The 25,025-nt window shown below is 41.9% G+C and overlaps 2 protein-coding genes across 3 annotated transcripts in view; both read left to right on the forward strand.

Annotated features, from left to right (window-relative positions):
• The first annotated feature begins 474 nt into the window (after window positions 1-474).
• LOC138723873 (very long chain fatty acid elongase 4-like) lies at window positions 475-13,868 on the forward strand. Its single transcript, XM_069863312.1, has 9 exons — window positions 475-844; window positions 895-1,370; window positions 2,554-2,619; window positions 4,365-4,552; window positions 5,623-5,703; window positions 6,594-6,650; window positions 8,540-8,654; window positions 9,479-9,606; window positions 10,799-13,868. The coding sequence occupies exons 3-9, from the start codon at window positions 2,562-2,564 to the stop codon at window positions 10,967-10,969; spliced, it is 798 nt and encodes a 265-aa protein (XP_069719413.1). The 5' UTR covers window positions 475-844; window positions 895-1,370; window positions 2,554-2,561; the 3' UTR covers window positions 10,970-13,868.
• A 4,583-nt stretch (window positions 13,869-18,451) lies between these two features.
• The window catches only part of KCNA5 (potassium voltage-gated channel subfamily A member 5), a 30,335-nt gene continuing 23,761 nt past the window's right edge, over window positions 18,452-25,025 (forward strand). The window contains exon 1 of one of the 2 annotated variants that reach the window (XR_011337997.1): window positions 18,452-18,522. Coding sequence is in view for 1 of the 2 variants with exons in the window: in XM_069864114.1 (XP_069720215.1) it covers window positions 18,881-20,596 (1,716 nt within the window). In the remaining variant the exon portion in view is untranslated. Of the gene's footprint in view, window positions 18,523-18,816; window positions 22,069-25,025 lie in introns of those variants that run through there. The other variant, XM_069864114.1, reaches the window with a different exon arrangement.

Consider the following 25,025-nt stretch of genomic DNA (forward strand, 5'->3'; position numbering starts at 1 on the left):
ACACCCTAAATCAACTTTTCCAGAAGTGATTAATTTCTTTCATAGTTTCCACAAGTAATGGAAACAGTAGTTGCACAGTATAGTTGTACAATAGTCCAGCAACATCAGCAAGTGATGCTTCAATAAAAAACAACCACCACATGGTATGTCTAATTATCCTGCTTTCAAAAGATAATCTTTGGTGTTCTGCCCTTCAGAAGTGGCTTGTGATGATCTGATGACAGACACAATGTCGTGGTACAAGGTATGATGCTTCCATATATTTTTCAGAGTTCTGCTAATAAACTGTGCCCAATGGAAAAATAAGAGGGCATATCTACATGCCAGGTGCAGGTACGCTTCAGGCAACCAAGCAGAACCCTATCACCTGACTTTGCATTGTTTCTTGCCAGGATGGGGCCAGGGTGCGTGTTCTGAATTGGTACTTCTACATGTGACTGAATCATATGCACTGCATCTACTAACTTGAGTCACTGTTGACTAAGGCTCTCTGTGTTTTTTTCTTTGGTATGGCTGCTGGAAATCACAGAGGGGCAAATTGTATTGCTGTCAAACTCCTCAAAATATTTTTCATATATCTTTAAAAAAAATAAATGTGGCTACCCCAGGGGCAAAGGCTGGATAAGAGGCGTGGTTCCAGCTGGGTTTGCTCTACCTTCCCTGACTGAGTGAGTGGCCTTTCCATCGGTATCCACTCCCTCATTTTGTGGTTTGGATTTATTCTGAGCACACAATAGGTTCCTTGATAGCCCCTTGTGATGGGCTGAAGGAGTGCTACAAGCACACTGTTTTCCAGGGTCTTGTCCTTTTACTGTTTGAAAAGCTGTCGCGACATGTCCTGGAGGTCTTTTCCAACCTGGTGATTCTATGATTCTATGATTCTATGTCCTTAAGAAACCTGCAGAAGAAATGCTGGCCTGGTTCCTACTTGGCCAGGCTCCCAGGCGTGATACGAAAGGTCAATGGTTCACTCCTGTGGAATCCCAGTCCTGTTCTGCATTTGTTTTCCTTCTCTTTCCAGTCCCCTAATCTGATAAATCATGTGGGGAGAGTCAAGAGAGGGAGGGAGAGAAGTATGTGATGTAACTAACCTCTGCTCCGGAAAAGTTATGAGACAACACCACAGTGCCTGCAGTTCACTTGCTTTTATGGTGGGTGCTGTTGGGAGACCCTGAACCATAAAAGCTCTTACGAGGTGTCAAGATCCATCATAACTGTGTGAGACCTGGCAGGCGATGTACTCACCCCACTTGTGAAGAAGAAATCTGAGCTTAATGCTCTTGGAGTTTCTTATTTTGCTGCCCGCTGCATTCATCCAGAGGGAGAGGAACAGTGACTGTTTACTGAGGACATCCCTGTGCAGTGCTCGGGTAAGTCTGTTCCTGCTTCCTGATTTTTTCTCATTTATTTCAGGCTGAGGGTTTGGGGGAAGGAAATGAAGTGGAGTGGAGTGAGCTGGAATGAGCATGAATTGTCTGAGCTCGTGTAACAGTATGAAATCCCTACTGGATTGAATCTCAGCCAGTTGATAATCACTGTCTAATCCCTCTGTTGGTAGATTCTGTGCAGATTACAAGTCCGTGTGTCTCTGTGTCAGGATACATATAAGACATGCCTGTGCTGAGGGTCTCGGGGAATGTGTCAGAGAAACACACCAAAAAGGGGTTTGACTGCAATGATTAACTGCAGGAGAGAAATATGAGCAAGCATGCTTCTGTCACCAACATAGTACTGTATATGCAGCTGCATGCGAGGCAGTCGGGTCTGCAGACAGGGAGGTGTAGGTATAGCAGTGTTTTGTTGCATGTTACCTTCACCACGGTGAATCTATATGCAATTAGGATACAGCAAAGCCTTGTTAATTTTGATAGCTTTTGCCCAGATGTCCAAAGTTAAAAGTACAGTTGGTAAACACTGTCATTTAAAAGGTCTCCCTACTAAAGGAAAGAATGGAAGATGAAGAGCATCATATAATATATGAGTATGCTACTTCAATACATTATAGTATAGAATATATGCAAGATAAACACAACAAAATTAATGCCTCAGAAAGTCAAATAACCAGCATAACTCAGTTAGCATCTCTGGAGTTGCAGCAGTACTGAATTAATCCCAAACTGTCTGCTAGCATTGTGAATTGCCAAGGATGCCTGCAGAAGAATGCAGTTATGCCACCTGGTGTGTGTCCTCGCATGAATGTCGTGTCTACACTTCTTTGGAAAATAATATCACTTGACTGATTTCCCAACATGGTACCAAGAGCTCCTGGCTCTGGTATTTCGCATGTAGCTACTCAGAGTATTTCTAGAGGTGGAACCAACAAAATATTGAAATCTGGGAATAGAATTTAAAGAGATAATATCTTTCTTCCTTTTTTAAACATGAAAAATCCTTGTCCAAAATTTCAGTTCCTACAGAAAACAAACTATTTTCCTTTTCTTAGCTGTAGGCCTGAGCCTTTGTCTAAGGAGACTCCTTATTCAAGACTCAGTCCAGGCTAGGATAAAGGGGGTTAATTTGATCCTGGAGATGTTAATTTTCATTTATTTGCAGAACTTGTGATGGCTTTGACTTGGCAGAAAGCTCAGGAATTCTGCAACTGGGTCCTTGAAAGTGGAGGTATGTAGAGTTACTGTCTTAAATAGGAATTTCCACGTAAATAGCATGATGATGAAGAGCAAACCTAGAAGGAACATTATCCTCATCTGAGCCCACATTTTTTTCACTAGGCAGATATTCACTTTTCCTTCCCCATAACTATGAACTTCCTTTAAGTCTTGAAATTTAACTCAGGGACATCCCAGATGTAAGGATTGATTTCCTCTGCCCATTGTGGGGAACTCTCAGCAACTTCCTGTTCTATGTACAACAGGCTCTGACCAGATGAGAAGCACCTTGTGCTTAGGATTACCTGATAAGTCTGGAATATTAAAGTAATTTTTTTAATGCGTATTTACGTGTCATGGGAAAGCTTAATAGACCAAATAGTTAATACTTTGAGGTTTAAACTCCTTGTGATGCCAGTAAAACCTATTATCAAATGAATTATTGACTGAAACCACTCCTCAGTGTTTGAGATTTGACATTTTGCAATTAGGAGTTCTCAGATCTTCAATAGGTAGAGGTTATGCAGCTCCAGTTTGTCACCACAAGACTCTGTTGGATCCCCAGAAATCTAAAGAAAAGCCACAAATCAGCATGAAGGTGGAATGGCAGGCCCCTGTGGTGGCTCTGATAGGGGAAGGACATGGGGCATAGGGCTCAGACTGTAAATGTTTCAGGTTTTGAATTTCAGAAGAGAGTCTAAATTGGGATTCAGGACTTCTGATGGGCTGTTAAATCCCGAAGTGGACTATCAAATAGCTTTTGACACGGTCCATAACAGGAACAGTAAAGAACTGGGAGATTTAGAAGGGATGGGGATTAAAAGAGTCATGTGCATAGGGTTGGAATTTAAGAAAAAAATATCCTGAGACCCACGGGCTCACCAGTGAGCAAAGGACTAAAATTCAATAGAGGACTTTTGCCAAGGATCTTAGGGCTAGAATAGGGAAAGGGATCTGACACTTGGTACTGGCAGGTCAGGAAGCAAAAGGAAATGGTGAGGGAGTTTAGCAGAGCAGTGACCACATTAGGAATAAGAGAGGAAAGTATGAATGGGGACTGGGATGTTTTTGGAGATATAATGCATTCTGTGGGTCAGGGCTAAAGTAGAATTGGGAGGTGATGGCATGACAAAAAATCTGTTGAATTTCCCTTTGCTGCAGGACTGAAGAGCAGTTTTAGCAGGCAGGAGTGTTTCATCATTTCCCAGTGAAATGGCATGCTTTTAAGAGAGTGCACCCTATAAGTATATAGAAAAATGAAGGGGATGAAGAATTTCAAAAGTCCTGAGCATTGTGGGGCAAATAGCACCAGACATTGGAACAATTTTATTATTTAGCTGTTAAGATATACACTCCTGAAGAGCTAGAAACCGTTTGGTTTGTTCTGTGCAGCCTTGATGCATGTCTTGAACTATTTCTTTTGTCCATTTGTGGGATAGTCTTGAAGCCTGTGGTGAGGGCTCCAGCTCATTACAGGGAAAGCTTGTCCGCTACCATGCTGCAGAAGACTGCTGCTTGGCAAAGCAGTCTTCTGGGTACTACAGTCCCAACTCAAATGTCATATTAAAGCCTTTTAGCAGAGATGGCACATGGAGCTCCACGGTATGAGGACCATGGAGGCACTGCACAGGCATGAGATACCAGTTTTCCTTTTGCCAGAGAACATGTTGCAGGGAATATGCTGAAGGGAAGTAATTAAATATATCTGCCATAAAGTGTATGGTATACGCCAACTTCGGCTGGTGTTTTGCTTTTCAGATCCAAGGACAGACCTGTGGCCCATGGTGCACTCTCCACTTCCAATCACACTTCTCTTTTCCTTCTACCTCTTTGTTGTGACACTGGGTCCTCTTTACATGCAGAAGAGAAAACCGCTAAAGCTGCAAGGCCTGCAAATTGCCTACAATCTCTCCGTGATGACATTATCAAGCTACATGTTTTATGAGGTAAGGAGAGAAGATTGGCTTCTAGGTAAGCATTCAGGAAGTGTTTGAAAGCCAGAGCCATTTCAATAACTTTTGCTGGTTGGCTCCAGTGAAGGAAGTGGGACATGGACATGTCTATGTTTTTACCAGAAGAGGGGCAGTATATTCCTGTTGAAAGTGTCATTTCCAAAGCATACCTCATTTCCTCACATTTCTCAATATTCCTCTCATTCATAAAATTAACACTGAAAGGTTCCTGAATGAAGGAGTTGAAAGTTGAGCTCTCCCCAGAAGGCACAGGCTGTATGGAAGATGTGGAACCTCCTCATTTTGCCTCGGGTCTGTCTAATAAGGGACACACCTCTGAGAATAAGAACTGTTTTTTCAAACTTACAGTCTTCTCAAAGAGCAGCAAGTACACTGTAGCTTCCTGCAGCAAGTACGCTGTAGCTTCCTACTGCCAAAAGTTTTGGTGTCATCATTATTTTCTGCCTTTTCTAAATGCTTAAGCCTTTTACATTCCTTCCCTTAGTTTCTGCAAGTGACTGAAGTCTTTAAGGGAGTATGGCCAAATAGGTTTGAGAAAGATTTTGATGTTGACAAATTTTCCCTTTCAGTTTATAAGACAATTGTTACAGCTAGCTAAAGCAAATTGCACTTCTTTTCTTTATCAAATACCACTCCATCTGAGGACAAGTATGAAAATCACTTGTCTATGCTTGATTTTTCAGTTATACTGGTTAATTTGTCCAGTTTTTGGCTTTCCAATTAATAGGCAAATGCAACCTGCCAAAAAAAAAAAAAGAGAATTATGAGAACTTTGCAAAGGAAAACAGTTTACTTTCAGAAAGATTCTGAAACCTAGAATTCATTATTCTTGTTCTTGAGCGCTCCAGTGATTACATAAAGAGTTACAAATATGTCCAGACAAAATTTTCTTTTTCAGATTCTAATGAGGATGTGAAGTACTCTTTTCTGTCAGTGAGTACTAGACTGAGACCCTATTACATCAGCATTGATATGCACATCTGGTTTTGGAACAGATGGTATTGAACAGACAATGGTTTACTATCGCTTTTCTTTTATTTCAGTTTCTGGTAACTTCGATCTTGGGTCACTACAGCTACCTGTGCCAGCCAGTGGATTACAGCCAAAGTGAACCTGGAATGAGGGTACAGTTCTATCCAAAACTTTCCTTAGGCCCTGCTCCTCCTGTGGGTATGCAGACTGTTTTGCTCATAAATATAAATTTGCATGCCTAAGGCTTTTACTCCAGTCTGTTGCTTGCAAATCTACTTCACTATATTGTCTGCTTCACCAGCTGTACTTTGATTTAGTTCTCTAAACAAATCATGTCAGTAAATATAGCTATTTAACTTTCCTCTTTGGTCACTAAGAGAGGATGATGAAGATAGAAGTCCAAGATAGACATTGCAAATAACCTCTGAAATATATGTGAGTCTTGCCATTATTATATGAAGATCTTGGGTGATCACTATCAACAAGAAAATCAGGATTTATATCCTCAATTTTGCATGATATGAATCTTGACATTTCTTTTAGCAGAGGCATTTAGTTGAAACTATTCCTTGTCTGGTAATCACGGGGAGGGCAGAGGGTGTCCCACAAGCTTCAGCTTTCTAAACATTGCATGAGTTTTTTCTGATTGAATTCAGAGCCGTTACGCTTTGCCTCCAGATATAACCAGGCTGGAACAGAGGCAAGCATGGATATTATCTTTTTAGTTCTTCATATACTTGCCATCAGATTAGAAACAGTTTCTGAGCAGCTCACCTTGCCTTGCCAAAAAGCAAGCAACGTAGCGAACCAATCATCTGACCAGCCAAAGAAACAACGCATGCCTTTCTTCCCCTCAGATCAACTCTCCTTCCTGAGCTTGCACCCTGAAAAAGCAACACCCCTTTTAGATTCCCTAAGTTTTTCCACTTTGCTGTACATACCAGGTGAGCAGCGTTCACATAATGCACAGTTGAAAATCTTAGGCAATGAGGTTGAGTAGTGATTTTGAAGTCTAACAGTGTTTCCTGGTGCTGCCCAGCAGATGGCAAGAGTGTGTTGGTGGTTCTTCTTCTCCAAAGTCATCGAGCTGCTTGATACGGTAAGGAGAACTCAGCTTGGCTCCAGATCGGGACTGATGTTGTAAATAAATCACTCCCTTGCCAGAAAGGGTCAGGGTGCCTAAGGCTAATGCCCTCGGTTGATCGTGTATTGATTTGGTTGATGCTTTTCAGTAAATGCTGTTTTCATGTCTTCGGCCTGTTTGTGGGAATATGACTGATACTGTTATCTACTCCGTTTCAGCATGCTAAGTTTTGACAGCATTCGGTCTGTAAGATTCCAGCACTACCACTGAGTATCATATTGCTAGGCTTCCTGAACAGCACCTTTCCTGAACAAAATAGTCACTGCTATCCCGTTTGCCCATCCCTGTCCCAGTGGCTGCACATAGAATCATAGAACACTTAGGGTTAGAAGGGACCTTAAAGATCATCCAGTTCCGACCCCCCTGCCATGAGAAGAGACATCCCTCTAGATCAGGTTACCCAAGGCCCCATCCAACCTGGCCTTAAACATCTCCAGGGATGGGGCATCCACAACTTCCCTGGGCAACCTATTCCAGCGTCTCACCACTCTCGTGGTGAAGAAATTCTTCGTAATGTCTAGTCTAAATCTGCCCTTCTCCAGTTTATACCCATTCCCCCTCATCCTGTCACCACAAGCCTTTATGAATAGTCCCTCTGCAGCTTTCTTGTAAGCTCCTTTCAGGTACTGGAAGGTTGCTATAAGATCTCCTCTGAGCCTTCTCTTCTCCAGGCTGAACAAGCCCAACTCTCTCAGCCTGTCCTCATAGGAAAGGTGCTTGAGCCCTCAGATCATCCTTGTAGCCCTCCTCTGGACCTGTTCCAACATTTCCATATCCTTCTTACTCCCCAGCACTTACCCTGTGGATGGGCATTCCTTCCTAACCACAGTGCTAGGAGAGAGGCTTTAAGCATGCTTGTTTCCAGATGGTCTCCCAAAATCTTAGCTACCAGTTGATTAAAGCTGCCAAACAAGATCTGCCATTGCCTATCTGGCTGAATACTAGCAGTTACTTGGGGAGCAAAGAAACTACAAAAGTATGAGTATGTGTATGGTATTTTTGCTGCTACAGGTTATCCTAAAGTTGTGTGTTAAACTTTTGTGTCTCATGAAATTGAAAGCTCACCTGAAGATAGTACCGTTTTATAGCTTGCATTCAGGCCTCCTCCTGCATCATAAATAGTTGACTGAACTAACAAGGGGATTCCATCATTTCACTTGGTCAGCAGGAGTAAGCTAGTATCCTAGCTTGTTTAAGACTTCACAGTCTAATGCTCTTTGGGGGACAAGTTAACAAAACACTGTCTAAAAAGTGAATCAGTATGTGGAGCCCTCCTAGGCCTATTGCCAGTACATTGACTAATTTTCTGTTTTCTTCAGCAACAAAAGCAGTTTTTAATGGTCCAAGCCTCTGAAAAGCAGGTTTAATTTTTGTGTTTTGTGTGAGCATGTACACATTGAAATACAGTGACCAGACACATATTAATCTGTCAAAATCAGTATTACTAATGCAAATTCCAGAAGGGTTTGGGCATTCAATACCACACTTTTCTGTAGATCATCCTCTGGTACCAGTAAACATCTAACCTATGTCCTGAAAAGGACCATTCCCAAGCAACTGCAAACCATACAGAACTTCAGCCAGAGGCTTAGATGTGTCCTCTTTGGACTTGGGGACCTGAATCCAAAGGTAAAAATACTTGAAGCCCTGTGGAAGAAACTCTTCTGCATTCTGGATAATACAAGATCTATTGCACATGTTGAACTTCACCAGTTTTTATCCACAGTAGAGGAAATTGGTTTGGGGAGATTAAGAATCAAAATTAACATTCTTATGACTTTTAGTGTTAAATCTTTCATAAAAACGCATCAACTCAAGTTTTTCCTTTGTCTGGCTTCTTCCAGGTTTTCTTTATTCTGCGCAAGAAACAAGAACAGGTGACTTTTCTGCATGTGTACCATCATGGCACTATGCTGTTCAACTGGTGGTTGGGGGTCAAATATGTGCCTGGAGGGCAAAGTAAGCTTTTGTAGACCCCTTATGATTCAGCTGTTCTTGTGCTGTGGAGATAGCATAAAAAGTGCAGATGGGCTCACTGGCAGGTAGGAAGATCACCTATTTCCAAAGGTTTGAAAAACATGTGTGTTTCAGTTGATACCATCTGGTCAGCTTTTTTGGCTATTTAGACTGCTGTATTCACTGTCTTGTCCAGAGTGAGACTGTGCCTGTCATTCCTTGTCCAAACAGAAACACACATGACCTACACAAGGTCTATGTATATCTTTACCCAGACCAGCAGTCTCTTGGCCCCCATTCAGCTGGGACTGGTGCAGCAGCACAGACTCTGGTTCTCTGTTTCCTGCTCTGACTGTGTCCAGCCTAGTCCTTGCTCCCTTTCTGGTCTGTATCCAGACCGCTTCTCCTTTTTGCCCCACTGAAAGGGAATAATCTGAATACAAGATCACTCTAGGTAGGCCCTGCACAAGATGCTGGGTATTCGGTTTTGGGAAGCTATGTTGGTTGTAACACCAGAATATGATCACAACACCAGAATGGTATGAAATGCTTAGGCCAGAAGATGAAGAATTCTCTCCACTGCCTTTGAAACTCTTTCTTTGTCTCTGAACACTAGATATGGGGTAGGAATGTGCTGAAACAAGAAGGGAGAATATGATGTGTTTCCTGGGTGGTGTCTGGATTGAAGGCTCATGCATGGGGTGATATGATGTAGCTTGAGAGCATCATCACAGTGGCTGTGAGCTCATCACAGGGTTATTCCTGAATAGTTTGCTAGTCTTGAATAGTTTTTGCGTCTTGTTCATCCTGACTTCTTTACTCCTCAGCCTTCTTTATTGGGATTCTAAACTCCTTTGTACACATCTTCACGTATGGCTATTACGCCCTGGCCAGCCTGGGACCACAGATGCACCGATACCTGTGGTGGAAGCGTTACCTAACCATCATGCAGCTGGTAATTAATTCCATGTGTTCACATCTGCACTTTTGTGTCCTGGGTATGATGGTCCCTACTGCCTGTCTCTGTCCGCTCACTGGCTCAGGTCTTGATGTTTGTTGCTGATGGAAGTCACCATGTCCTTAGCTGCCCTAATGTACCACTGTGAGAGGTGAACTGATTGGTGACCTGTTTTGAATGGTACTCTCACAAAACTAGTAAGAAGCCTTCAGTGACCATATCAACTAATGAGCATCCACCTTTGTAATGGGAAGCAGAGAAAAAAAAAAACACTCCCTATTTTGTTGAATACAGAAGCCTTTTCCCTTCTTGAGCCCTGAAAACACAGCTTGAGTTTGAGAGGTGTAGGGTGATAACTTGGGAAAACTTTAGATTCTCCACAGAGCAGGTGACTGAGCAGCCTTAATTCTGCTTCTTTGAATAGGAAGAATATGTCTAACTGAAGGCAAACAGAGGTTAATTAAAGAAAAACATGTGAATTTCACTTTCTGTAGAGAATTTCTTTAGATTTTCTTTCCCTCATCTCTGAAGAGGTGACAAATCCTATCAACCATACGTTTTTTCAAAGATTCAGCATAAAATCAATATTCCAGACAAGGACAATGATTATAGTTAGCATGCAGGAGAGTTAATTTCACACAAAGAGAGGTTATGCAAACTGAAAGTATGAAGTTAATGCAGAAGACAGAGAAGAGCTAGGGTATGTGTAAAATACTGGTGCACTGGAGGCTGGTCCAGAATTCTTATTTATACTGAATGGTGAATGCAGAACAAGGAAGAATTGAATTAAATGAAAAGATATTTGTAATGCAAAATACAGCACAGGAAAGCAGGTTTTATTTAACATGTTTTCAGTATGTAGAACTCATTGCTTCAGAGTATTGAAACAGGTAACTTAGTAAAACATAAAAAAAGAATTAATATATAATATATATTATTAATAATATATAATAATATATAATATATATTAATATAATATATAATAATTAATAAATAACAGTAGCATCTGTAGTTCCTCTCTCTAAGCTAAAATGCAGATCAAAATCATTATGGGTGTAATAATCTGATTACTCTGCCTTAAGGACATTACTAGTATCTTGTTCTCTTTATGATGGACCAAATGATCAGTTGGGGTATGCCTCATTTAGGATCCCTAATCTGGCTCCTTCTTTTCTTCCCCCTCTTCCAGTGCCATTTTTTAGCCATTGCTGCTCATTCTTCCTACAACCTCTTCACAGAATGCCCATTCCCTGATGTCTTCAACATTGCAGTCTTCATCTACATTCTCAGCCTCATTGCTCTCTTCCTACGCTTCTACTATCGGACCTACACTAGGGGGAAGCAGGAGAAGCTAATTTAAAGAAAATCAAAGAGGAGAGAGAGCACAATCTGATGATTTTGCATATTCTTTGCTGCTTCTAACATTATTGCATGAAGAAAATACATTTGGGGAGTGTGTATGAGGCTCTTGTGTGCAGACTCATTGTTGCCTTCAAATATCTCAAGTTAGGAAGAAAATAAGAATGATATAAAATCAGGGATTAAGGTATTGAGGAGCACACACAATTGGAATTGATGCAAAGCCAAGCCAAGTAGTCATCAACATAGCAGCCTTTGTGAAATTAGCACCAGAAGATGCCCTCCTTCCTTTCCATCTGTTAGCTCAAGTTTGCAAGGTCTAGCATCCAACCATGAATCATTGGCTCGTTTCTTAGGCTACAGTGGGTTACTTTGCATTCATCAGACCACCTCAGCTTACCATTCTAGATCAGGCAGGATGGTTTAACTTTATAGTAGCATAAATATGAAGTAAATTGCACATTATGTTGTCCAACTAGACAGGTACCTCTATTCTTTTACTGTTCTGAAGATAATGAAGGCATTATGAGCACTTTTATCCCAAGTAGGAAACTAATGCAGTAAGAATCATCATGTACCATTTTCTTGAATGCTTATTTGCCAAAAGCTTTTTTGCCTTGATTGCTTTCATAACAACAGAGAACTCTTCATGCATGAAGACTACTTGGCATTGCTCCTTACAGATGCCATATTTTTTAACAGGAAGAATAGATTGAGATTCCTTATTCATAATTTTTTTCCTCCAATTAGGTATTCTTATTGTTATTAATATTTTAAAATTTTGCTTCTCATGAAAGGTAGCTTTACACCACCATAGGCTACCACCTCAACTAACTAATTGTACAAGTATTAATACAAAACGTGTAAAGTCAATTAACTGACTAGTGCAATGCTGCACAGCTCCATTGACTTTATCACATCACTTACTGGCTCCTTTTTTACTCCTAAATCAATTACAACTAGAATATGGCACTTAAATTCACATACAAATAATTAAATACTATTAAATTTTTGATCTGCAAGTGCTTTGAAAGCCCTACATTCAGATCTCAAGCAACAAAGTTGTATTTACTTATTGCATTCTGCTTTGTTGATTAGAAAAATTATTATGGAGTACTGATTTGTTTCACAGTTGAAAAACAAAGCTCTCCAAGGAGAGAATTAGAATTAGTGACATGATGCATTGCTATTGCCAAACTAAATTCACCTCATATGTGAAGAAGTCTAATTCCTCTGGGAATGTCTAGAGGACTGATATTAGCCTGGACCTACCAAATGTAAGTATACAAAAAAAATTGTATGCTCTACACCAACTTGGAGTTTAGTGGCTGTGCAAAACAAATGCAATGTGTTCATCACTGATTTGTGTTCCTATGACAAACCTTTCCTTTAGCTACTACATGCACATAGATAAGATAAAACAATATTCTTCCATTCCTTGCTCTCCTCCCCTTCACAAAGATGCACAAAGAATTTGTTTACAGTATCACAACGATAACTTCATAAATGTCACTTCATTGACTTGAATAGTCTTTCTTCTGATTTTCACTGGTGAGTAGGAAAAGCAAAGCAGGGCTTATTTTAGATCTACGTGCTAGCTGGTTTTCTTGAAGCCTAATATTTCTCCACACTGAAGAGAAATTGCACTGCTTTTACATATTAGAATGCTTCTTTGGTTAGTGCTTTTAATAATAAAATGTTGGGTAGGTCCTCTATTCTTCCCTTTGTATCATAGGGCAGGAAAAAAAATCTGCTATGCATTTAACATTCTGTGCTCATGTTAAGGGTTTCCCCTGAGGCCTCTCCAGCACTGAAGCCTTAGTGCAAGTGAAGCTGTTTCATTAGTCCTATCCATTCAATAATACACTTATGGCCCTATCCTGCTTAAAACGTCAGTACATTTGCACCCCTAGTTTCATGGTACAGCATACCTTCCTGCAGCTGGCTAGATTATATGTGTTTACAAAGAAATCGAATGAATTTAGCTCCTTTTCCTATACGTGAGGCGATCATGAGTAGGTCTCAAGCTGTGTTTCCCTCTCACATAAGCTTTTTCAGACTATAATTAATAATTTTAAAAGCTATACTAATAATTTTACACCAGAGTAAGCATCAAATATTTTTATTTTCCTTGATTCATTCATAATTCATGACTGCATAATTAATTAAATGAACAGGATATTTGGGTGAAACTATTCAATGTTTTTGCAAATCTACTCCTTTTCAAAACATATACATTTGTAAACATGTAATTTAGTGGTTTTTAAGCTGCCTATGCATCTTAATTTGTGTCTGCGTATGACAGAGCTTACTACAGCAGATTCTGGACTGTGACTGGCCACATAGCTGGTAACAAAATACATAATCATGAATTAGCTATCTGACAACTTGTAGTAAGTGACTAGTCACCTTAATCACATGACACTGTAACTATTTGTCCTAGACAAGCAGCCTTTGAGCTCTCTATTCCTGGCCGTCACAGTCTGATCTTGCACTTTTGACATGGGAAGAGCTTTTTGCCAGTGTAACTTCAATGGCTGTAGGATGATAATGAAGTATTTTCAGTTGGGTAATAAGGAGGTATCAAGTTTACCCACAAACACAAGGCTAAGCAAACCTAAACAGATACTGGTATGGAGTATAACCATTACAGAAGCATCAATGGGAAGAAAATTCACTTGTGAGAGTATTTGCACTAGCAGTGAAGATAAAAATGTATAGGTATAGCTGAGTAGCTCTGCAAGCCGTGATTCTTTGCTCCTCCAGATTGCACTCACTTGTCTTCAGTGTTCAGTATTAAACTTGAATATGACAGTTGGTGTTGCCCTCTTGAGGCACCCTATTGTGACAATCATGTTGAGGGAAGGGACTGTTTACAAAGGTTTGTAGTGGTAGGACTAGGGGCATAGTATAAACTGGAGAAGGGCAGATTTAGACTAGACAAAAGGAGGAATTTCTTCACTATGAGAGTGGAGAGGCACTGGAACAAGTTGCCCAGGGAAGTTGTGGATGCCCCATCCCTGGAGGTGTTCAAGGCCAGGTTGGATGGGGTAACCTTGGGTAACCTGGTCTAGTGGGAGGTGTCCCTGCCCATGGCAGGGGGGTTGGAACTAGATGATCTTTAAGGTCCCTTCCAACCCAAACTATTCTATGATTCTCTGACAAACAAAACATGCTCCTGGAATTTAGAAGATAATAACGACACAGAAAGAGATGTCTACATTAAGATCAGGTCCCGGGTTCCCTGGAGTTAGATGACATCACAGGAATGCATTGTAAGTCAAAAGGGCTGGAAATTATAAATTGCAATTTGGATGATTCATGCTGTCTGGCAGAGTTCACAGATTTGAGGGTGAACTTAAAATATCCTGTGACAGCTGGATTTACAAAAAAACTCTGGGTCAAATGCTGATTCCACCAATATCAATGACAAAGCCTGCAGAATTCACTGGAAACAAGATGGCACAACTGTGTGAAAAACAATACACTCAACTACATAGCTTAGTTTTTGGGGTTTGAGGTTTTTTTGTTTAGTTTTTTTTGTGAGCAGACTGGAGTCTAGTTTAAGCATAACAGATGGCTTTTAAGGGCACACTTGTGTGCAAGTCTCCCCCTTATAAAATGTGGATAATTATACATTTTACAGTAGTTTACATTCACAAGATGTAAAGCATAATGCAAGTAGTCTGTTTAAATTAATAAACTTGGTATCTGGTAGTGCTCAGCATCTTTCCTACTATTCAAGTCAATGTAAATTATGGATGTTCTGATCAAATTACTTTAGAATTAACCAGACATTTACTCAATGCTTATTCTCTATCCAATGATAAATGAGAGGTATTCTCATTTTAATAAAAACAAAATACAGAAAAGAAAACCAATTACTATTTAATGTTATTTTTCCATCAGTATGTGATGGAAAGTTTCCAGAGGAACTTAAACTTGCAAACCAATACAAAATGCAGGAACATGGTGTGTTTTGAAGATAGGATTTTTTTAATATATATACTATCAAAAAATATGGCACTGTGTCTTTTTTAAAAATAAAGCAGAAGAATCAATCTAAACAATTAATTAAGCAAAACCAGGATGTGGTAGATTGCTTTGAACAGTAAAAAATCTGTTGCTACAGACGCAAGACACCTCCAAGCCGAATGCCAAGGATCAGCCAACCCTACATATAGAACAGTGTGAATTTGCTGAATTCATTAATGAATAACTTCAGGGATTAGGCCTTGATAGATGGAGTGCTCACATCCAGATGTTTACTGTGATTTGTCAATGGGCTTGTACTTAATCCTCTTGAACAGGAAATAAGAGTCTTTTCTTTAGGGTCTCCCTTGGGGACTGTGGCTCTCTCTCGCCTGAATCATCTCAACATAGGATCAGGCTGCTGGGGAATTAACCAAGTAGAGGAGGCATGGATTTGCCTTAACCCTTCAGTTTTCTGTTGGCTTCAGACTGACTTCCTCACCATCTGCCGTGATGGTTATTTAGTTATCACATGGAAAAGGAAAAAAAGAGTCACCAGTGTTATCCCATGAGGAGCATTTGGGGGGTTGCTTTCCCCATAAAATGTGTCTAAGCAGACATGTCTAGTCCCACTATCACTGAGTTGGAGGGCTGGGGTCAGATGAAGCCTTTAGATGCTGGTGTATGTCTCTCCATATCTCAGCATCATATTTTTATTTTGTTGAGGCTGCAGCTCCACAGCCACTGTCAGTGACAGGGATAGCCCAAGAGGGAGTATTTGTGAAAAGACTGGAGGTCCCCAAGGTGTTCTTAGTCAAGTATTCCAGAGCATGTGCAGCTGAATGCAACCTCTGCAGACTACCCCCACTGCTCATTTCTCAATGAGAGATGGGTCACTTATTTTGCTGTGTGGGAGTGTCGAACTGAGTGTCGAACTCTCAAAAGCCACACCACTGCCATTGCTGCATCATGGCATGTTTGAGTGCTGCTCATCACTCCATTACAAGTATGGGGACAAAAGTCTTAGGGAGTGCCTGGTTAAACCATTAGCAGTACATCTCAGCACTTGATGTGTCCCACTGTTCTGCATGTCATCCTTCCTCTCCAGTACCATGGCATTCTGCTGGTAAAACTGCTCTTCAACCAAGTGTTCAGAGTTTCTTCACCACACTAAGAAAATTACGGAAGCTAAATAAGAATTGCCCTTTGAAATTTCCTGCTTGGCGTAGATGTTTCTTCACCTTTAACATCATCTCCTTAACCATTTTTTCCCTCTTTCTTTGTACCTGCATATACAGATACCATGCTAGATTCTCAGAATTGTTACAGCTGCAAAGAAAGTAGTTATATTCTACTCAAACACTATACAGAGCAGCTGTATTTCCTCCTATATCAATTAACAATGTACATGTTCTTAATAGGATTTTCAGTGAGGCTTTCAGCGAGATGAATGTGGGCAGGTCTGTCTTTTGCTCCATGCTTCACCATAATCCCATCTGCCTGCAAATTCAGGATGTGAACACTGCAACACAACATTTAGAAGAGCTAGAAACTTGGGGTTTAATCATGAGGGAATTGCAATTCAGTGTAATCTCTCCCAGGCATCAGAGAATTGCTGATCTGTGTTGCTGGTGGAGGAATGGGAGAATAGATAGAACAGTTTGGGAGGCACCAAGCTCACTAGTCCTCTCTGTACTTTCGTCTGCTCTGCATAGTGCCTACAGTCAGCCCCTACAGTCTGTGACCCCAGAAAGCTGTCTAGCACAGTCCTGAGCATACTTATTGTGTAGGGGAGTTTTTCAAAGTGCCTCTATGAGTGGAAATTGTAGTGGAGGAAGAAAGTTGAGAATGGATGGGGGTCTTTCGTGAGAGGGGCTTGAAAAAGGAGGGGAGATCTGTGTTGGCAGGCATCTATATGTCTCTCTAGAGGGCTGGAGTTTGTTTCTGGAGCCTGTGGGCACTGTCATGCAATTACAGCTTCCATTAAAGCAAAGTGATTGCAAGCAAAGGCTAATTGTAACCCATGTGGGGGGAGATTCACGGAAGGAGGGGTTGCTGATGGGGGGAAGGGTGTGTATGTTCAAACGCATGCAGGAACAGCAGAGTGAATGAAAAAAGTCCAGAGGCGAAGGAGCTGGCACAGGTATCAGCAAGTCCTCTGTGTTATTTTATTTTGGCAGTTACAGTCATATGGAGACAAAAGCACAGTTGAATGTGAATGCCTGTGACTGGCCCTGGGAAAGGGGCATACTGAGCACGCTCCAGAGGTGTTTGTTGTGATGGCCAAGTGCCACACTTCCTGGGGCGCAAGTTATTAATTTTGACAGGCATTGCCTCTGGGACATCTATATGAACTTCTCTAGAGATGTTTCCTCTTGAAATAAATGATTATTCTTGAGGCAAGGTTTGGAGGGAGAATATCTTGCTTTAGATAGATCTGGAAAAAGAATAATTTTCCAGTGTGCAAGCCCTTCCTCTGGTTATAATCCTTGACACGCATAAGTAACAGATCATCCACTGTTTGTTGGGATGCCCGGTATGTCTGTATTTATTTCAGGGTTTGCTAGTTCCAAATACTACATTTTGCAGGCTTGATACATTATTCCACTAAATAACCGTGAATCAAAGACCATTATTTTCAAGGGGTACTCTAGAAAACTTATCTGTAATTCTGCTTCTAGGAATTGCTCATGTGAATAAAGTGGCCCTTTACTTCACCGGCACAGTGGCAAAACAGGTCAGCGATTCTGTGCTTAGTTCTCAGAGGTATTTTACGAAATGTGACCGTGTCATGAGCAAACCAATCATATACAGTAACCATTTCATATATTTACAGTTTTCTGTTTGGGCACTGTTTTTAATATCTTTGGGCATATTTTATATACAGAGCTAATGTTTTAAATCAAGCAAAAACCTGCTAATCCCAATGAATCTAGGTAAACTATTAGATGGAGATGTGAGTACTGCAAGGATTCAGTAAAAATGTCACTGCAGTGATGCCACCTGGAAGAGAAAATGTTTTTTCACTTAATCCAGTGTTTTCCGTACTTGATTTTGTTAGAAACACAGAAACTCCATTATGTGGTATTTACACACATAGTTTTTTATTTCTACAGTATTTGTATACAGTCTTAGTAAATTCCCCTGCCGACCTTGAATAGAATAGATGAGTTCATGGTTTAAATATAGAAAATAAGATCTTAACATTGATTGTATTACTGAACTATAATTAAAGTCATTCTGTAAAGCTGCTTCAATTAATTTTCTCTAATAAACCGTGTGTCTACTGAACTTTATCAACCTTGGATATGGTTTTAAGAATGTATCAAAAGGAAACCCTGGTCTGGGTTTCCAAACACTAATGTGAAAGTAGTCTGGTAGAAATGTCTCTTGCCCTTAGAAGCACCTTTTGGAGCTACACCAATTCCATGATAAGCGGGGGAAGAAAAGCAAAGCAAACAGAAGAAAAAAACCCAGTTCCTTCCTTTGTTCTCATTAAGCTGGGGGGAAGTGGGGGGGAGGAAGTGCGCGTCCAGAGCCGTCAGGAATCCCCGGGGCTTTCGATGACGGTTTTCATTATCGGTGAGTGAGGTTTACAGCCACTGAGTGGGGGTTTAGAGCCCTCTCGCCGTGCAATCCCTTAAGCGAGTAATCTACGGCGCGGGGAGGGTCCCCACGCGACTTCCCCGGGTTGCGCTGGGACGCGCGCTGCTGCCGCGCAGTGAGAAGGGGGCGGGCAGCGCGGGGCGGCGCGGGGCAAGGCGGCGGAGGGCAGGGAGGGCAGCGCAGGGCAGGGGAGGGCAGCGCAGGGCAGGGCAGGGCAGCGAGGGCAAGGGAGGGTGGAGGAGCGGAGGGGAGGGAGGGCAGCGCGGGCAGGCGGTGTCCGGCGGCGGCGGGGACGCGGCAGCGAGCGCAGGATGCCCGCCGCTTCCCGCTGCCCATGGAGATCGCGCTGTTGACTCTGGAGAACGGCGGCGCCACGGCCATCGCGAGCGGCGAGGATGGCGCGGCGCGGCGGCACCGGCTGAGCGACGGCAAGGAGCGAGCCCCGCAGCCGCCGGCGCTGCCCCCGCCGCAGCCCCGCGGGGCTCCCGGTGCGGAGATGGGGCCCCCGGAGGAAGGGGGGCACCGGCGGGGCATGGCCATGGCGGCGGCGGGCGAGGAGGAGGAGGAGGCGGCGGTGAACCAGGGCGCTCTGCACCACCAGCGGGTGCTGATCAACATCTCCGGGCTACGCTTCGAGACCCAGCTGGGCACCCTCAACCAGTTCCCGGACACGCTGCTGGGGGACCCAGATAAGCGCATCCGCTACTTCGACCCGCTTCGCAACGAGTACTTCTTCGATCGGAACCGACCCAGCTTTGACGGCATCCTCTACTTCTACCAGTCGGGGGGCAAGCTTCGGCGCCCCGTCAATGTGTCCATTGACGTTTTTGCAGACGAGATCCGCTTCTACCAGCTGGGAGAGGAGGCCATGGAGCGCTTCCGGGAGGACGAGGGCTTCATCAAAGAGGAGGAGAAGCCACTGCCCCACAATGAGTTCCAGCGCCAGGTCTGGCTGATCTTTGAGTATCCTGAGAGCTCCAGCTCGGCCAGGGCCATCGCCATCGTCTCCGTGCTGGTCATCCTCATCTCCATCATCACCTTTTGCCTGGAGACTCTGCCAGAATTCAGAGATGAGAGGGAAATGCCCATGCCCCTGCCACCTCAAAGTGGAGGTTTGAATGGCACAACCAGGGACTCCTCACCCATGCAGCCACCCAGTAGCCTCTCTGATCCCTTCTTCATCATTGAGACCACTTGCGTGATCTGGTTCACCTTTGAGCTTCTTGTCCGCTTCTTCGCCTGCCCCAGCAAGCCTGAGTTCTCCCGCAACATCATGAATATCATCGACATCGTGGCCATCATCCCCTACTTCATCACCCTGGGCACTGAGCTGGCCCATGAGCAGCAGGAGCCTAGGGCTGGCAGCAGCAATGGGGGTGGGGGCCAGCAGCAAGCCATGTCCCTGGCCATCCTCAGAGTCATCCGCCTGGTCAGAGTCTTCAGGATCTTCAAGCTCTCCAGGCACTCCAAGGGTCTGCAGATCTTGGGACAGACTTTGAAAGCCAGCATGAGGGAGCTTGGCCTCCTCATCTTCTTCCTCTTTATTGGAGTGATCCTGTTTTCCAGTGCTGTCTACTTTGCTGAGGCTGATGACCCTGAATCTCATTTCTCAAGCATCCCTGACGCTTTCTGGTGGGCAGTTGTAACCATGACCACTGTGGGCTATGGGGATATGCGACCTGTCACCGTGGGGGGCAAGATTGTGGGTTCCTTGTGTGCCATTGCAGGTGTGCTCACCATTGCCCTGCCTGTCCCTGTCATTGTATCAAACTTCAATTACTTCTACCACCGAGAGACTGATCATGAAGAACAAGCTGTCCTCAAGGATGAACACAGTAGTGCTCAGGGCAGCGCAGCTGGAGGAGATGCAAAGCGAAGATCCAGTAGAAACTCTCTGAACAAATCTGTTGTGCACTTGGAAAACAGTGAGGGGTTCAACAATGGCACCAGCTCCTTAGAGAAAACCAATATCAAAGCTAAAAGTAACACAGATCTCAGAAAATCCCTCTATGCTCTCTGTCTTGACACAAATAGGGAAACAGACCTGTAAGGAGAGGACAGTTAGAGATGCAGAACGATTTGCTGGTGTCAGAAGCTTCCTACTATAATTATTCTTCTGGTACCAGTTAGTCTTCTAAACCATGTTATGTTTTATAAATTGATCGCTGTCCTGAACAGTCCTCCAGGAATACATGTTTTTATGTTCTTTTTCCATGACACAAAGGGTCACCTATTTTTAAAATGGACTAAGAATAAGCTACGCTCCATGATGCAGGAGCTGGTAAAACATGACAGTACAAATTCTAATTTCTAGAAACTTGTTTTAGTAAATGGTGGTTGGTTTTTAAATGGGTCATTTGTAATCAATTCAGTCGCTCCAAGTTTCATATTAAAGAGTTGGGGCATGTGTGTGTAGAAAATGAATGGATTGGGGGAATTTGAGGGGTTTTGTACGGTAGTTTGAAACTGAAACTGTTCCAATATATTTTATATCTGTATAACTTTATTTGTGGTTGAAAGGGGATTTCTTATTCCTGTGAAATACAACATCATTAAAGCACTAGGAACATTAGCAGATCAGCACTTTCAGAGTTTTCTACTTGTGATCAGTACAGATCTGGTTATCTAGCATGTGAAGTGAATTTGGTGCTTTTAACCCTATAGCAGAAAACTTTTATTGTCATTGATATATTAGTCTCTTGTGAGCCTTAAGTTATTAAATATTGTAGATATACTTCTTTATGAATGATTTTATTAGCTACCTTCCTGTTTCAGAATTTCCAAATAATTCAGTCCTGTGCTTACTGTCCCCTCTCAAAAATGTATGTGCAGCTTTTAAATTTTTTTTGTAGTTTTACAGTTTTATGCTTTTGTTATATTTTTGAGACTGAAAGAAAAATATTGTCTGCTGTTACTGGTTTTGATCCAAGTGCACAACAGATCAGAAGCACTACAGAGTGGATAGATACAAGAAGAAAGTAGGATACGAGTGCAGTATCTTCAAAGCTATCTTCACTCTACACTCCAGATTACTTTGGCACATTTATCAGACACCTTCATGTATCCATGCCATTTGCATACACAGTTCACTGCTTTTAATTATCACAGACTGGAAACTGATGGCACGTTGTCTAACACAGCATGCCATGCTACTTAAATAACCATTGTGTGGCTTATAATTTGGACTCAGATGGAAAGCATCACCTTTCATCAAAACACATCCTTTCTCTTTGATTTCCAAACAAAACATTTTCAGTCCTGTGGATTTTACAGTTGAGATGTTGAAAGATGGATAGCATTATATTCATCGTGGTAACAAAGCACTATACAGCTTCCTAGTGAAGACTATCACAGAGTTGCTTCTTTACTTTGAGGCAAAGGTCTGCGTTGTCGTTTTTCTTGCAAAGGACATCTCTGTTTTCCCCTCAGACTTCTGTTTTATTGCTGAAGGATGTTTCTTGCCTTTACCAGTAGTACAGCAAGCCTAGCAGAAAGAGGAGTCCTGATTTGTCAGCGCTTAAGGTTTGTTTTTAACAATTTTTCTAATAGAACTAAGTGAATATTAAATCAGGATTGTATGCACTGTGATAAATTTAAGTCAGCTTTGCAAAACAGTGCTTTGACATTCTCTCGTCTAGACACAAATTCTTCTTAGCTGTCCTTTACTATGCCGTTTATGATAATGGCCAAATGCATGGTATTTTTCCTTTGTATTCAGTAAAACAGGCATGGTAAGTGCTAAGAAAGTAGTATTTTTCATGTTGGGGATAAAAAATCGTCACACAGAGCTCAGCTCAAATCCTGGTATGATGGAGAAGGGGGCTGAAGCTCATAATAGAGAACAGGATCTCTCACATTAATTTTAGAGTGTTGCTTTCTAGGCTGGTTTGCTTGTTTGTTTAGATGGGGAATGATGTCGTAATATGCTGAGAAACTGTCAAGACAAGACTGGCAGAGAAAATGCCCAGTCCAGCTGCACTCCAGACTTGGGCAGATCTGTCTGCTTTATCGAGAATTTTTGCATCAAGGTGAAGTGCAGAATTAGACCTTTGATGAGGCTCGATCTAAAATGAAACAAAAAAAATGGTATAATTGCCTCTTGCACATGCTGAGATCTAGATCACTGGTGGACTTAGAGTGAAGCTTTTTGCTCAAGCAAGTTGTTTGATTTACTTTCAGTGATTGAATCCATCTGGCTTGCCTGTTTGAGTATTAAAGAATTCAGTGAGTGTTTCAGGATCAAATTTTGGTTCTGTCTTCCTCTAACTATTACCCCCACCTTCCTGACCACTTTCATCTTCCGTAGTTTGCTCTTCCAGTTGTGCATTGTGCTGTATTAGACTGAAGGATCCTCAGAGCTCAAGTAATGTGTATTTATACAGTCCCTTGTTTAACAGTGGAAACGTACTTATGGCCCAGGCTTCTGGGTATTAGTGATGTGAATTGCAGTGAACAGCAATTATTGCAGTTAGTAAAATAACACGGTGTAAAACTGATGCAGGTGAAAACAGATCAAGGTGACAGGAGCAGTTTGAGCTGATCACTGCTAACAAGAAAGAGAAAGCTTTGTTTTCCTCATTATTTTTCAGTTTTCTTCCTCATATTCTTGGGCCCTTTTATTGCTTACCCTGAACTTGTTCTGTCCTTGTGCAAGTGCACGTCAAGTACAAGTGCTGTCTTCTTTTCCAGGAGCTGTTTGAGCTCACTAATCTAGCAGAAATTCCAACACAGCAAAACCAACAGCAGCAAAGTAGATAATTTTCTGTCAAATTAGTGAGTTGGAAAGCAAGCGTGTGCCAGAACGAGTGTAAGGAAGGGCTGGGGAAGGCTACTGGCATGGGGAAGTGAGGAAGCAGGGGAAATGAAATCCTCAGCCTTCAGTGGCAGTGAATTAGATTATCACAACTGCTTGTTTAAACCCCACTTTGTGTTTGCAGAGATATCACAGGATTTGATCTTGCAAGGTGCTGGGGGCCTTTAACTTCCCACTGGAGCCAGTCTGCAAGCAGGATTACAGTCTATATGCCCTGCCGTAACTGAAAGTAGTATTTGTTGCAATCAAGATCAAGACCTATGCAATTTTTGCAAATAATTCTTCAACCTTCAGACTGAGCAGGCTGCATTTTTTCTATAATAAAACAACAGAACTTCATAATACAAAGAGAATGAATTATTCTCAAAATATAGTTAAAAATATTTGTTTGGCTTGGCTTTCTAACCAGTTGTCAAGCACAGGACATACAAACTCGGCTTTGACACCTTCTTTACAAGGATGCATAATTTCTACTTGCTTATAAGGCAGAAAAGGATTTGCTTTCTAATGAGAGATGTTGCTGCCATCTCAGACACTGAGTAATACAACCAGAAACATGGTTAGATCATAGTTCAGCAAAGTGCTTATTAGCATGGGCTCAGCTTTAAGTACATGCTTCAGTGAAGCATTATTCAGCGGGTATTTTAGATGCACTGATCTTTGAGTTTATTACTTAAAGACAAACCCTGAAGAAACCTTAGACCCATCAGTTCCTGATGGGCTTCCGTGCAAATATTTAGGTACATGGTAAAATTTTTGAGACTGAAAACAAGTGATGCTGCAGGACACTCTAATCAGAACACCAGATTCTTACTACAGAAAGAATACCTATTCTGCAGCCACGTCTCATCACAGCAGTCCTCTTGAGTACCAGGATTGTCTGCATGAAGAACGGCAACTTTGGCCTGGATAAAGTGTAATTGCACTTTCCAGCAGTGAGAACATGCTTTGGCTGTCATTGATTGTGGTGTCAAGAAGCTTCATTGAGTTCAGTAGTCAGCCTGTATCTGTGCCTGGGACACAAACAGTACAGAAGGCTCATAGCATACCAATGCAAATTTCTGCCACTAAAGAGTATGAAGGAAAGAGACAACCAAATCAGTCTGAGAAGGCTCCTATAAATGTGAAACAGGAAGAGAGTTTAGGCTATGCATGCCAATTCTGCACTCATTACAAGAAAGAAATCTGTCCAAACCATTATTGATTTTATGTTAACTGGCCTGGAATGAAAAGCAAGCTGAATAAAACCTCTTTGGAAAATCAAAAGCCACAAGGTATTAAAGCTAAATGAATAGCAAATTATTGCAAATGTAGAAAAAAAAAAAAAGCCAAAACCTAACACTTTTTTGTAGACTCTTCTGACTAGGAGCTACATCACAGGTTTATCACCTCACACATGCCTATATGCAGTAGTTTTAATGGCTTGTTGTTTTCTGCAGGGCAGTACGTACTGAAATACGTTACCCTTCCAATCTTCTGTTTTGGGGATGCTGAACTGAATATTCTTTTGGGTTACCAGTAACGTAAGTTTAGTTTGCTTAGCCTGGCCTCAAGGGGATTCTACATTCCCATTTTACTTTTCCATCATTCTGCAAAATGATAAAACAGTAACTAGCAGTTATGTAACACCTTTCATCTCCTAGCACTTTATGAGCAATAGTACAAT

Source organism: Phaenicophaeus curvirostris, chromosome 1 (assembly GCF_032191515.1).
Source record: "Phaenicophaeus curvirostris isolate KB17595 chromosome 1, BPBGC_Pcur_1.0, whole genome shotgun sequence".
NCBI classification, from domain to species: domain Eukaryota; kingdom Metazoa; phylum Chordata; class Aves; order Cuculiformes; family Cuculidae; genus Phaenicophaeus; species Phaenicophaeus curvirostris.

Excerpts from the sequence above, each read along its gene's own strand:
- LOC138723873 (XM_069863312.1), top strand. The coding sequence starts at position 2,562 with ATGGCTTTGACTTGGCAGAAAGCTCAGGAATTCTGCAACTGGGTCCTT. Across the intron at positions 2,620-4,364 it reads CTGGGTCCTTGAAAGTGGAG|ATCCAAGGACAGACCTGTGG; the intron begins GTATGTAGAGTT and ends TTTGCTTTTCAG. Across the intron at positions 4,553-5,622 it reads CAAGCTACATGTTTTATGAG|TTTCTGGTAACTTCGATCTT; the intron begins GTAAGGAGAGAA and ends CTTTTATTTCAG.